The 14,929-nt window shown below is 49.7% G+C and overlaps 1 protein-coding gene across 1 annotated transcript in view; it reads left to right on the top strand.

Annotated features, from left to right (window-relative positions):
* The first annotated feature begins 903 nt into the window (after positions 1-903).
* UBXN7 (UBX domain protein 7) overlaps positions 904-14,929 on the top strand; it is an 82,036-nt gene continuing 68,010 nt past the window's right edge. The window contains exons 1-4 of the mRNA XM_073576591.1: positions 904-1,156; positions 5,423-5,570; positions 6,693-6,757; positions 8,245-8,310. Coding sequence (XP_073432692.1) covers positions 1,099-1,156; positions 5,423-5,570; positions 6,693-6,757; positions 8,245-8,310 — 337 coding nt within the window. The 5' untranslated portion in view covers positions 904-1,098. The remainder of the gene's footprint in view (positions 1,157-5,422; positions 5,571-6,692; positions 6,758-8,244; positions 8,311-14,929) is intronic.

Genomic DNA, 14,929 nt, shown 5'->3' with positions numbered 1-14,929 from the left:
CTGCTGTGTTAGATCAGTGGCCCAGTTATTTAACCCTTTAAAAACATTAGTTATATGAATGCGAAAACCAGCTCTTATGCCCAGACCTGTTTGGGCCAGGTTCGGCTGAGGGCAGGTTAGTAATACTAAGGCCGGGATCACACTTGCGAGAAACACGGCAGAGTTTCGCATGTTAATACCCGACACTCGGGAGCTGAGCGTGCGGCTCCATGTATTGCTGTGCGGCCGCACGCTCCGCTCCTGAGTGCTGGCGGCAGTGTCGGTGTCAGTGTTTCTCACATGTGTGATCCTGGCCTAATAGACTAGATTAACCCCGTATCTGCTGGTCAATAGCGTTTTTTCTGGCGACAGGTTCCCTTTAACCCTCTTCGTGACTCTTCGGCGCCCACACTGATGCCCATTTTTAGGCCACTTGTAAAGGTTCTGCAGGTGCCGTGTTCCCCTCTGGGCCCCCACAATATTGTATTTTACTACTGGGATAATTTTTTGCTTATTGTTAAACGTGTGAAAAAAAATTTATTTTTTTTTCAAAGAAAAAATCTGCTAAAGAACCAACTTCAGCATCGTCATCGTTTACTGATAAGCGTTTCATATTCACACTGTCGTGGACCACGGAGCAATAAATAGAGTTGTGCTTTTTATCACTACACTCCATATAACACGTGGTCATCGTCACAAACATGGCGGCTACTCAACCAAACCCCTCTACCACCGACCCCACGGTTGTTAATAACAGACGTATAAATAAAGATTGTTTGATATAGCTACGCATGCGCAGTTCTACAGGATTCGTACGTAAGATACTAGAGGGGAGCCTAGCAGCATTCAGACTGGTCTTATGGTCTCCAGAAAAATGGCCGCCGCCTAACCCCTGCTACCGCCGCTCACCATCCCCGCTCTCTTTCTCCGGGGACTATGTGCACAAGCCACCACAACTGCAGTGTCGTCCGCTGCACGGAGGGTATTGGGGCAGGATAAGACACGAGTCCTACAGCAATGGGCTATATGTACCTCTAGTGTTCACAGCCGCGCGGGCACGAGCGGACTGGGCGGGGACGGCGGTGACGTCAGCGGTTGTTGTTGTGTGGCGCGGAGAAGATGGAGGCGGATGGCGGGGTCGCAGCCCAGTTGTTGAGGGAGTTCATCTCTATCACGGGTGAGCAGAAGGCCGAGGACCAGGGTGGCACTGCGGTAATGGCTGCCTGAGAGGAGCAGTGCTGCCCGGGACAGTGCTGGGCAGGGGCTTCTCCCCAGTGACTGGCAGCGGCTGTGTGCTGGTGCCAGTGTGTGGCTCCTGCACCGTTACCTGTGTGTACGGGCGCAGTCTGAGACTATGACAACTCTTCCTGTCACATCTCATAGAGGGCACAGACCCTCCATGCTGCCATGTCCTCTCGTAGAAGCTGCTGTATGGCGGTGACTCATCGCCCCCAGTGTTTGCCATCGAGGACCCTCACGCCTTATGGCCACCCCCATCACGGTTGGGGCGATGGCCTCTGCGTGTGTAATGTCACATCTGCTGCCGTACCCTCTGTGACCATAAAAAATACATATTTAAAGATGTGTTCTCGAGTTTGTAAGTTCTCCCCCATCCATGTGCGCAACCACTCGGCCCCCCACCGATCCTAGCAACCAGGGCGAGCCCCGTGTGAGTGGAGCTGAGGCTGACCGTGCGCACTGTTGCTCCATTCCAGAATGCACATGATCACCCTCATTCACACGCCGCTCTTCTGAGCCCTGGTGTTTAGAATCTGCATGAGTCCCAGTGGTTTGGCCTTTGTCTCCTTTCCTACAGATAGTGGATACCTTGACAACACCCCTTAAACATTTTGCAAACCATCCACCATCTTAAAATATTTGGCCTTTCCCTGTGTTACCCTGCAAGGGCGTTTTAGAAGCTGTGAAATATATCCTTATTCCCCACAGACAAAGCAGAGTTGGTTTCTTAGTGCTTCTGCCTTCCCGTTCGCCGTGTACTCAGTATTTATACAACTAATCATTTCCTGATCTGGACCCAGCACACTCGATCGTCACGAGCTCAAAATCTGCTGCGCACTAACACCCGAATGAGCTCTGCTGTGCAGACAGGAGGCCGAATTTACTAATGTCGGGGAAAACTCCAAAAAAATAAATGCAGTTCTAGTGTTGAAATCCCCCTGTTGTCTTCTATGGCTGTGTGGATGGCACAGTGTGTGGAATAATAAATTAAAAAGCAGGAAAAATTTAAATCAAAATGAGAAAAAAAGCACACACCAGTCCAAATGGCGGGTTCTAACCTAACCAAAAACAGTTTAAGGCTAAGTGCACACGTAGATTTTCCTCCTGCGGATTTTTCCAAGCAGATTTGAAGAAATCCGCAGGTCAAATGACCTGCATTTTTTCTGTGGATTTCTTCCTTTTTTCTTGCGGTTTTCCCCCTGCAGATTTGGAGAATGGAGCAGGTGGAAAACCGCACAAAAAAAGTGACATGCTGCATTTTTTGTACCGCACAAAAAACGCGCGGAGAAAAACGCAGCGTCTGCACAGCGTTTTTTTTTAATTTGCATTGATTTACATTGTACTGTAAATCACTTTGAGGACTTGCAGCGTTTCTGCACGGTAAAATCTGCGGATTCGCAGGAAAAATGCATCGTGTGCACATGGCCTTAAATGTATTTTCGTTGTCCTTTGTGGGAAAAAAAGAGTCCCAACATATTGTGAAAATAATAATCTTTGTATAGCGCTAACATCTTCTGCAGCGCTTTACAGTTTGCACACATTATCATCACTGTCCCTGATGGGGCTGACAATCTAAATTCCCTATCAGTATGTCTTTGGAATGTGGGAGGAAACCCACGCAAACACGGGGAGAACATACAAACTCCTTGCGGATGTTGTCCTTGGTGGGATACAAACCCAGGACTCCAGCGCTGCAATGCTAACCACTAAGGCTGGTTTCACATTTGCGTTAAAACAACGCTGCGCCCTGCGCCGTTAAGCCCCGCCCCGAGCCGGCTCCCTGCCCGCCCCATCCGGGATCACCGCCTACTTTCGCATTTGCACGCATGCGATCGGCGCACCCTATCTTTAGCATAGGGTGCGCCGATCATGCGCTGCAAGTGTGAAAGTAGCGTGCTGCGCACTTTTGACGGTGCGCCGTGTGCGCCGAAATGCAACATGCTGCATTTCGGCGCGCACGGTGCACCGTCAAAAGTGCGCAGCACCATACATTCACACTGGCAGCGCATGATCGGCGCACCCTATGCTAAAGATAGGGTGCGCCGATCGCATGCGTGCAAATGCGAAAGTAGGCGGTGATCCCGGATGGGGCGGGCAGGGAGCCGGCTCGGGGCGGGGCTTAACGGCACAGGGCGCAGCGTTGTTTTAACGCAAATGTGAAACCAGCCTAAGCCACCGTGCTGCCCAATGAGAGGCAAAAATTTATTTAGAAATTTCCAAATTTGTGCAAAAAACAAAAATGTGCCTAGTGACGATCAGGGGAAAATGACCTGGTGAAATCAGCCTTCTGTGGCACCAAGATGGCTGCCTTGTCCCGGATGTGTAGCCATGGCAGATCAAATGCCTCTCCGAATGATGTAACAGAAGTCATGACTTATGGGCTTGCTCTACAGAATGAGTTAATGCTCCATTCATACTGGCATCATCATCATCACTCTGTAGAGTAAGTTTTCTGCTTTCCATGATAAGACAGATTGCAGATCAGATGGATCCCATGATGTGATCTTGAGCAGAGGATAGTCTTCTATTGTAATTGATTGCAACTGTTCGGTATCACATGTAAGTAAGTTGCAGTTGGTGTCTGTCTTCTACAGTATTTACGGTATCATTCATCTTTATCCAAGTGTTACTTAATTGGTGTTGAGTGCTACACAAATAAGGTCTCTGATAAGGGTCATGAATTAGTGAAGCTTAGCAAGGGCCTTCACTGCTCCTATCTGCTACCTTGGCTGCCACTACAGCATTAACCAGGGGTCAAAAGTTAGGCTAGGTTCATATTGCGTTAACCCAGCCCGTTCAACGCATAGCGTTGACGGGCTGCGTTAACTGTATAGCATAACGCGATCGCATTATGTTATACCTGCTAGCCAGAAGATTCATCTGCGCTAGCGGTGGCGGAGCCTCAGACACTGCAGCCCGCGTCTGAGGCTCCGTCACTGAATGACAGCACATCTCGAATGCATACCGCTTTACGGCATGCGTCGCGATGCGCCCGACAATGGGGGTCAATGGCAGCATTAACGGACTGCGTTACACTGTGTTATGTCGCGTTGTAACGCAGTCCATCTAATTGACTGCCAAAACGAAGTGTGACCCCGGCCTTAGGATTTGGCGCCCTCAAAAGAGGAGGTGAAATCTCATGTAGGTGAGAAACCTGATGGCACGCAAATCTTAGTTGGATATCTTATAAAGCACCTGAAAAAGTCCCTGTGATAAACGGGCATAGTGAATCACGGACGCAAAAAGTGATGGCGCAGACGTCCAACCAGAATGACAACCGTTCCTCTCTGCTGTCCTGACTCCTTGGTCTGACATCTCGCCTAAATGGTTCAGGTGTCAACGTTCTGTGACTTAGATCTCATTCAGGCGTTAGTGGTGCATGTATTCGTTCTGTCTGTATATTTCACGGGTAGAACATGTACCCATTACAGTTTATGGGTATGAAAAGATGTCCGATTTTGATTTGAGTCACCGATCAAACTCGCCAATGCAAGTCTGTGGGTCCATGAAAAAAATCTGACGATACTCAGATGCAATCTGTGTGTTAGCTCTCTGTAATATTCTAATTTGTTTAAAATTTAAAGAAGCTAAGAAAAGAAAAATCACACTAGAAAATTACTGATGGTAAAAAGTGACACACTGACTAAACGCAGATGAAAATGAAGGAAGACCAGTCGGTCGAGACTAAGACGATGATTAAGAGCAACGCTCAAACCCCAGGAGTCAGGCACTAATGGCTCCATATTAGGTGAAAACGTTCTTCCAATTCCACGTACAGCAATTGGGCTAGTTCCCTGGATGAACGCCCCATCACACAATCTAGTATCTGCAACCTGTAATATATTTTTCCAAAAATGTATCCAAGCCTCTTTGAACTGACTTTGGTAACATAATTTACTAAATAAAATAAATAAAGCTATTCTTGTATCCACTCTATGGTCTTCACCCAGTTCAGGCTATACGGACATATGATCATGGACCACAGTGTTGGCTTTCTGTTCACTGCTGCGGGTGCTATTTGATTGGAGCAGTTGTGTAAAGTCCCTACTGGACACCCCTTTAAAACAACAACAAAAAGTCTTTTTTTTTTTTTTTTTTTTCTTCCCTTCTTTTTGCATCCCCTCACTGTAGCTGCAAAATAATGACACTTATGAATACAACACATCACTGAATGAAAACTATATTTCTGCTTTTGTTTTATTAGGTGCCAGTGAAAGCATTGGCAAACACATGTTAGAAGCATGCAGTCAAAATCTAGAAATGGCAGTGACTATGTTCCTGGACGGTGGAGGTATTGCAGAGGAGCCCAGCACGAGTTCTGCTGGAGCGTCCACAGCTCATCCTGCTGTAGAGTAAGTAATTAATATTCCTTTGGGTGGGAGATAGGCTTTTACCTTGTTGCTAGGAATATGTCTGCACAAGCACTAAGGATATGTGCACAACCGTATGTTACAGTGAAAAGATGCTCGATACCTGGGTCTTATATCCCAAATGCACTGCCTGACTGCTGTAATGGACAAGGATATGCTGGTAACTGCACGGCCTTTAGTATAGCTGTTAACTGCACATTGTATATTCAAATAATAAACCTATTAATTTTGAGATTTTTAGTGTAATCTTCATAACTAGAATCCACCGTTCCCTCCCAGAGTAGGAGAAACATTGCTCCACTGCAGATCTCTGGGGAGAATATTAGAATTGGGTGCGAGCAATGAACTGTAGGTTCTTTCCAGATTCAGTTGGTGGAAAGGATGATGGAAAACTGTCCTGGTCGATGTGCATGACGCCCTCCACCTCTGTCTACCCTGAAGTGGTATCTAGCCTAAATAGTCTTGATGGGAGTCACAGCTTATTGTGGCTACTAATGACACCTGCTCAGCTTCTTAAGGGGGTTTTACACATAGCGATATCGCTATAACGTCACCGATTTTGTGACGTTATAGCGATATCGCTATGTGTGATACTTACCTCCGACCGGCTCCCCCGTTGTCTGTTGCTGATCGAGCGAGATTGGCTGGCTCCATTTCTCGTCGGGCGCTTCCTGTGGCGCCGACGAGCGACGTGTGGAGGCGGGCAGGAGGACGTCAGGATCGCCGCGTCTGAAAGGTAAGTATCGTCCGCTGTATCGCTGCTGCATCGCTGTGAGATCTGCCTGTGTGGCAGCTCACTAGCGATCATTTAGCGATGCACCAGCGATCCTGACCGGGTTGTATCGTGGTCGGGATCGCTGGAGCATCGCTAAATGTAAAAGGGCCTTTACTCTGTGCAACCCCGATATTGTACATTTACGGCCCTGAGATGGCAGATGTTTACGACTTGCCATCCTTACTGCTGCATGCGATTCTCTGATGGGGAGTGATAATTGTAAGATGGGTTTTCCTCTTCTACTGTTACTGTTGTTTTTTTGTGGTGCTCACTCCATAGTACTTCTCTTATTTTACTGTACTGGTACGTGATGTGTACTTTTTTTTCAGAGATGATGTCCGAGCCCCTATACCACAGAAGCAAGAAATCCTTGTGGAGCCAGAAGTGTTTGGCGGTAAGAGATTTGGGTGTTTCCTGTTACCCGGGAAGTGTCCCTCGGGGCTGTCACAGATGTGTTTACTCAGCTAATACAATGTGAACTAATGAGAGCAGCTTAGCATAGGCTCCATCCTCTGCCACTGTGATCATAAATGTGGGGGGATATGTCACCCTTAGGCTATGTGCACACGCTGCGGATTGGTCTGCGGATTTTTCCGCACAGATTTTGCAAAATCCGCAGGACAAAAGACCTGCGGTTTTGCCCTGCGGTTTTCATCTCTACAATGGAGGAGATGGCAAACTGCAGCGGAATCCGCAGAAAAGAATGACATATCAATTCTTTCTGCGGATTGGAAACCGCAGCAAAAACTGTGCGGAAAATTCCGCACAGTCTGCACTGCGGTTTCCATTTTCCATAGGATATAATGGTACTGTACAACGCAGCTAATTCTGCTGCGGATCTGCAGGGCCAAAACCGCTGCGGATCCGCAGCAGAATCCGGAGCGTGTGCACATACCCTAAGAATTCCATGATGGAAAGAAAAAAGTTATAAGATAAAATATTTTGTTACTTTGGGTAAATTGTCATGCTTATCTCAGTTGTTTTGTTACTTTTCATAATCTTTGGGTAAAATCTTATGAATTAAATAGTCCTGTATATATTATGAATAATTCATTATTTATCCACATCTCAACATTGGACGTTCCTGTCATGTCGAGTTCTTGTCTTCGCTGCAGGCTCAGGAGCTGAGCCTGTTTCAAACTTGTCAGACACTTGCTGTGTTATACAACCATCTTCTGTCTCTAACCGCAGCAAGTGACAGTGAATGACGCCTGCTGCTGTTAACTCCTTTAATGCCCCTGGCAGCATTAACAGCGTTTCCGTACCACCTACTCCTTTGTTCCCCCAGGACGCAATCTTGGAGGGCCGATTGTTTGCATTGAATCAAGCTGCACCCCTATGACAGAAAGCTGGAGGCTGCTGGGAGGAATAAAGTTAATTTCCTCACAGCAGTGAGGCCCTTCAGTGCAGCAGTTGAACTGTGTTGAAGTGCTTTTAATCTGAGGATTAATCCCATATCTGCAGGTTAATAGCATTTTTTGACATGACAGATTCCCTTTAACCATCTCCTGACATTGGACATGTTATGTGCTATGTCGGGTTCCTGTCTTTGATGCAGGCTCAGATTCCAGAAATACAAAACCCCAAAGCGAATTGCTTTTTTTATTTTGTAATTTGAACGCACTTGGACTTTTTTCCCCTATTTTCCAGTGCGTTGAATGGTGTCATTAAAAACTACAACTCGTCCCGCAACAAACAAGCTTCATAAGGCTATGTGGCAGACAAAAAGATTATGGTTCCTGCAAGAAGGGGAGGAATAAACAAAAGCAGGAAAACAAACAAAAAAAAAAAAATCACCTGGTGGGGAAGGGGGTTAATAGTTTTTTTTTTTTCTATCAAACTGTTCAATATAATAAATATAATTGTTTATATCTATTAAAGCTCCCAAAAGACGAAGACCAGCTCGGTCAATATTTGATGGATTCCGAGATTTCCAGACGGAAACCAGTAAGTGTCCGTGTCATGGTCCAATAAATGTTTGTGAAATAATTTGGTCACAACATAATTATCAAATCCAGAGTGTGTTCCCCTTTACCTAAATGACTCCCTGATGGTAAAGATCTGATAATGGGATTAGAAAGATGAATTACATGCTGGCTCTGTCTGCTGACAAATCTGTAAGTAAAGCTTCTATACTATGACTGGTGAAGGTTGCAAGTCCATTTTATATGGTAGTGGGGAACTGTAGCACTTACAGAAATATGTTGTTACACGGTCACCCCATGCAATTCTCAACATTTTTATGTTGCACTCTATGGTGTCCATGTAGCATGTCACACTACTGCGTATGGTTATTAGTGGTGCGTGGACTTCCTTGGATAACGTGTTGTCCTAGCACGCTCGTGTGCTGAAAAATAAGTTTGTTATTCATTTCCTGCATGTGTGGCGGCTGTCGAACAGCCACGAGACCTGCAGGCGCGGAGACTCAAGCACACCAAAGACACTCGGTTAGCACACGAGCATGCTCGGATAATTCCTTTTCCGAGCATGTTCACTGATCACTAATGGTTATTGCTTTTTATCAGAACCAGACACATTAGCTGAATTTTCTGAGAGGGAATCGAAAGTACATCGGAGTGCCATGACAAACATCAGTAATGTCTGGACACATGAGCATTTTATTACTTGAAATTTAAAGTTTTTTTTTTTTTGCATGAGCAAACTACATTTTAATCAATAGATCTAGCAATAAAAATAAGTTCCCCTATTGCATGTGTTTAAATCAGGACACCTGATTTTTTTTTTTTTTTTAATCAGCTGGTATGTGCCTCTAACAGCCGCGGGTGGATCGCAGACTGTTAACCATGTAAATCCCTCTGTCAGTCTCTGACAGCAGGACTTAACGTGTACCAGCCAGAAGCACATCACAAATCCTACCCATCAGTGGTCTGTCATGTGATTGAGGGGCGCCAATGGATTATAGTGACAGCTGGAGGTCTGCAGAAGACCCCTGTCATTGTGAATCTCCTTTGAACACTGGCTCGTGGCCGGCGTTCATAGATCATGATTTTTCTTTGGTGTAGCACAAGCGATCAGACGATCGCAGCTTCAAGTCTTCTAAAGGGACTATTAATTAGAGTGGGGAAAAAAAAAAAGTTTCTAAAATATAAAAGAAATTAATTCAAATCGCCCCCCTTTTGCCCCATGTAAAAAAGTATGCACATATTTGGTATTGCTGCTTTCAGAAATGTCCGCTCTATGAAAACATAAGGTAATTTAATCTGATCTATAAACGGTGTAACAAGAAAAATATCTCAAAACTCCAGAATTTTTTTTCTCGTTCGCCTTATTGGGGGACACAGAGACCATGGGTGTATGCTGCTGCCACTAGGAGGCTGACACTATGCACAAAAAAAGGTTAGCTCCTCCTCCGCAGTGTACACCCCACCGACCGGCAGGAAGTTCCTCAGTTTAGCTTAGTGTCAGTAGGAGGTGGACACGGGTCTTTTATTAGACCCCTATCTACCTCGTCGTGCGTCGTTCCTTTACAGGTTTCGGAGGGATACGGAGTGAACAGTCACATCCGTACTCCCACAAAGAGACTATGAGTACGGCGTGTACTGCCACCCCGTATCCTCATAGGTCTCTGCGGCAGGACCAGGAGCCTCGCACAGGTGCGTGCCAGCTATACGGACGGTCCTTGCCCCGCGCCTCCCACTATCTCGCCTACCAGAGCCTGACGGTTGGACGAGGCGTGGATTCCATAAAGACGACAGACAGCGTGGGATTCTCAGGTACCTTTATTGTGGCCCACGGCCTGGGTGAGTACGCGGTCTAGCGGTCCCCCGGCGTTTTCATCCTAAGGCGGTCGCCAGGGGACCACGGTAGGGCCTGCGCGCCCGCTTCTCCCCACGGTCGCCGCATCCATGAAGGCCCCTTTTCTTTCGGGCCTTGTTCTGCGCCCCCCCCCCCCCCCCCCCGTTTCTTCTTCATCCCGGCAGGGGTATACAGGGGTCGGGCTGTGGGAAGCAGGGACGCGGCCCGGGGTTGCGGCCCGGTGTTGCGGCGCGTCTTCCGCGCCGACCCCCTGCTGACAGGCGGCCGGCGCTATTAATTTAGGCCCCGGCTTCATCTCGGGCCTACCACTGCGTCGCGGCCACGCCCCCTGCCCCTTCTAAGCGGGCTTCTCTCCCGCCCATCCTAGGCCTTCCCAGCCCCCTTGCCTCACACCAGCCTGCTATTGGACAGCGGGCGGTGCTAAGGGGATCTCTGCAGCGAGCTCCGCCCTTCTTCTACCTCTGGCAGCGCGCCCTTTCCCTGGTGGTCGCCATCTTCTCAGCCTGCCAGCCGGACCTCATTCCCTGCCGGATTTCGGTCGCTGGGCCTTTTTTCAGCCGGATTGGCCTGGCCTCATCCTGCAGCCAGATCAGAGAGCGTCGCCCTTGGGGACACCGGACCATGAGTAGCTCTGCACCTGCAGACTGACACCCTTCTCTGCCTTCTGTCCCCCAACCGGCCGGCACTGCCTCTCTTTTCACTATGTCCAACGCTAAGTCTGATCGTACCCGCTCTGCGTCCAGCCCGACGCCGCTCAGGAGCCATCCATAGCCCCAGGGGCGAGTGAGCCCCCCATGCCGGGTTGGGCCTCCTCTCAATCACAGTCAGTGGCAGACCTCATCAAGGTGTCTCAGTCCCTAGTAGCCGTTCTGGACAAGTTGCCCTTGGGAGCTTCGGCGGGACCCAGCACGTCTCAGGACGTCCCATCTGAGCCAGCCAGCGGCAGTCGCAAGAGGCCCAGGCAGGACCTCCAGGCGGAGTCCTCCCCTCGTCCTACCTCACCCCATAGTCCCCAGCAGTCTCCCTCTCGGGCCTCCTCCCCCGAGTCAGGCGAAGCGCTTTCGGAATCGGAAGGGGTCTTAGAGCTGGATTCGGACCAGGATGCGAACATGAAGGTTACGGTGGAAAACCTCATTGCCGCGATTCACCATACCTTAGACATCGCTGACGCCCCTGCGAAATCCTCAGATCAGGAGGTTTCGTCCAGACGGGCGGAAACACCATCCAGGGTGTTTCCCTTCCATTCTGAGTTTGGAAAGATTTTTACAAAGGAGAGAGAAGATCCGACCAGACGCTTTCAAAGAGGAAAGCGTCTCGGCGTGCTGTACCCGTTTGCTAAAGAGCTCACGGACAACTGGGCCGCTTCTCCCTCGGTGGACCCTCCCGTGTCCAGACTTTCTAATAATACGGTCCTTCCGCTGTCAGGTGTGGCGTCGCTAAAAGATTCTAATGATAGGATCATAGAATCTCTAGCAAAATCTGCCTTCGAAGCGGCATCAGCAGCGGTATGTCCAGTCTTTGTTTCTTCTTGGGCAGCAAAGGCCATATCCACTTGGGCAGATGACCTTCGGCAGGGCATTCTGGATAAGGCACGACCAGAGCATTTGGCCGATCTCGCCAATCAGATTTCCCATGCGGGGGATTATCTGCTTTCTGCCTCCTTGGATGCCGCATCTTGCGCAGTTCAGGCGTCAAGTAACATCGTGGCAATCCGACGTACAATTTGGCTCAAGGCCTGGCAGGCGGACTTGTCCTCTAAAAAGTCTCTGACCAATCTGCCTTTTCAGGGAGTGCGTCTCTTCGGATCACAATTGGATCAGATTATTAAGGACGCTACCGGAGGTACGAGTTCTCTTCTCCCCTCCAAGCCTCGCAGACCTCCTCCAAGGCGTCAGTTTCGTCCCTGTCGGACTTTCCGCCGTTTCAATACGGCGGAAAACCCTTCCAACCAGCAAAGGCCACAGGCACGTCAGGAAAGAAAGAAGGCTTCCTTCAGGCCCACTCCGTCCTGGCGGTCCCACTCTTCCCAGGGAAGACCGTCCAGATCTAGATCTGGACGGTCTACGTCCGCATGACTACCATCGGTCTCCCGTGGGTCCCTTCCAATTGGGAGGTCGACTTCTCTTCTTCAGCGACGTCTGGCTCGCCTCAGTAGAGGACGCTTGGGTCAGAGAGGTTGTATCAACAGGATACAAAATAGAGTTCATTTCTCTTCCACGGGATCGTTTCTTACAATCCCGTCCGCCGAGGGATCCGGCCTTGGTCCCGGGGTTCGGTTCGGCTATCGCCTCTCTTCTCAGTTCCGGGGTGATTGTGCCCGTTCCCGAATCGGAACGCTTCACAGGGTTTTATTCAAACCTGTTTGTGGTGCCGAAAAAGGACGGGACAGTTCGACCCATCTTGGATCTCAAGTTACTCAACAAGAGAGTTCGCCTTCGCCACTTCCGGATGGAGTCAGTTCGCTCGGTAATTGCTTCCATGGAGGAGCAGGAATTCATGGGTTCCATAGACATCCAAGATGCCTATCTACAGGTGCCCATATTTCCCGGACATCAGAAGTTCCTGCGGTTTGCGATTCTTCACGAACATTACCAGTTCGTCGCTCTTCCTTTCGGGCTCGCCACCGCTCCCAGAGTCTTCACGAAGATTATGGCGGCGTTGATGGCCTTGTTGAGGATCAGAGGTCTCGTTCTTTTTCCGTACCTCGACGATATCCTGATCAAGGCTCCCTCCTTTCAACAGGCCCGCCTAAGTGTGGCGATCGTTCTAGACACCCTGTCCAGTTTTGGGTGGATCGTCAACCGGGAAAAGTCCTGTCTGGTCCCTACTCAACACCTTGTGTTTCTGGGCCTTCTGTTCGACACTCGTCGGTCAAGGGTATTTCTCCCACAAGACAAGATTCTTTCCCTGCAGCAGGGCGTGCGATCATTACAGATCACACGATTTCCATCCCTCAGGTCAGCCATGAGGGTCCTGGGGAAGATGGTGGCGGCGATAGAGGCAGTTCCCTTTGCCCAATTTCACGCCAGGCCACTCCAGCAGGCCATTTTGTCCAGGTGGAACAGGTCGGCTCTGTCTCTGGATCGTCCGGTTCGCCTTTCCTGCCGGATCATGCGGTCTCTCAACGGGTGGTTGACGTCTCCCCTCATTCTCTTGGGGCGGTCTTTTCCCGTTCACTGGCAGATTGTCACTACGGACGCCAGCCTCATCGGCTGGGGTGCAGTGTTCCGCAATCACACTGTTCAGGGTCGATGGTCGACTCAGGAATCAGCTCTGCAGATCAATGTCCTAGAGATACGGGCGATCCATCTAGCTCTCGTCCACTGGGAAAGGCGCCTCAAGGGCCTGCCTGTCAGGATTCAGACAGACAATGCCACAGCGGTGGCGTATATCAACCGCCAAGGGGGGACACGGAGTGTCACAGCCCTGGCGGAAGTGTCCAGAATTCTTCAATGGGCAGAGACCTTTGTTCCAACGATTTCCGCGGTTCACATTCCCGGCGTGGACAACTGGGCCGCCGATTTCCTCAGCCGCGAGGGTCTCGCGGCAGGGTAATGGTCCCTACATCCGGAGGTGTTTCATCTGCTCTGCCGTCGGTGGGGAACCCCGGATGTAGACCTCATGGCATCTCGCCTCAACAGGAAAGTCCCACAATTCGTGTCCAGGTCTCGGGACCCTCTGGCAGTGGGCGCCAACGCTCTGGCCGTCCCTTGGTCACAGTTCGTGCTCCCCTACCTGTTCCCTCCTCTGCCTCTTCTTCCCAAGTTGTTGAAGAAAATCAAAGCAGAGGGGATTCCAGTCATCCTCATCGCCCCAAATTGGCCCAGAAGGTCTTGATTCGCAGACATTGTCAACCTTCTTGCGGACGCCCCCTGGAAGCTTCCCGACGGGCAGATCTGCTGTCTCAAGGCCCGATTTGCCACCCCAATTCTCGGTCGCTCAATTTAACGGCGTGGCTGTTGAGACCGAGGTTTTGAGACGGGCAGCATTCTCTGATCGGGTAATTCATACCATGATCCGCGCCAGAAAGCCGCCTTCTTCGAAGATCTATTACCGTACTTGGAAAGCCTATTTCTCCTGGTGTGAGGCCAATGACATCGCGCCCTTGGTTTTTTCGCTCCCTTCTATTCTGGCGTTTCTTCAGACAGGGCTGGATGCGGGGCTTGCTCTCAGTTCCTTGAAGGGTCAAGTTTCGGCACTGTCCATTTTATTTCAGAAAACGCTGGCCTCCCGGCCCCAGGTCAAAACCTTCCTCCAGGGTGTGGCTCACACGGTTCCTCCGTACCGAGCTCCCGTGGATCCTTGGGATCTTAATTTGGTTCTTCAGGTTCTGCAGGGTCCTCCTTTTGAACCTCTCAGGGATGTTTCCCTTTCCCTCCTTTCTTGGAAAGTGGCCTTTCTGGTGGCCATTACCTCCATCCGGCGCGTGTCGGAATTAGCGGTACTTTCTTGCCACTCTCCTTTTTTGGTCCTTCATCAGGACAAGGTAGTTCTGCGGCCTCCGCCCTCTTTTCTTCCGAAGGTGGTATCTTCGTTTCACCTCAATGAGGACATTGTTCTGCCATCCTTCTGCCTGAGCCCAGCTCACCCTCGGGAGCGGTCTTTGGACAAGCTGGACCTAGTCAGGGCATTGAGAGTCTATCTAGCCCGGACGACTTCCTTGCGGAAGTCAGACTCTCTGTTCATCACCCAGCCTCAAAGGCCACTATTGCGCGCTGGATCAGATCGGCAATTTTGGAGGCATACCGGGTCAAGCATCGAGTGGCCCCTCCAGGGATCAGAGCGCACT

This window comes from Dendrobates tinctorius, unplaced genomic scaffold (genome assembly GCF_039654945.1).
Source record: "Dendrobates tinctorius isolate UK_male_01 unplaced genomic scaffold, ASM3965494v1 ptg000049l, whole genome shotgun sequence".
Lineage (NCBI taxonomy): Eukaryota > Metazoa > Chordata > Amphibia > Anura > Dendrobatidae > Dendrobates > Dendrobates tinctorius.
This window is presented reverse-complemented; position numbering and strand designations above follow the sequence as displayed.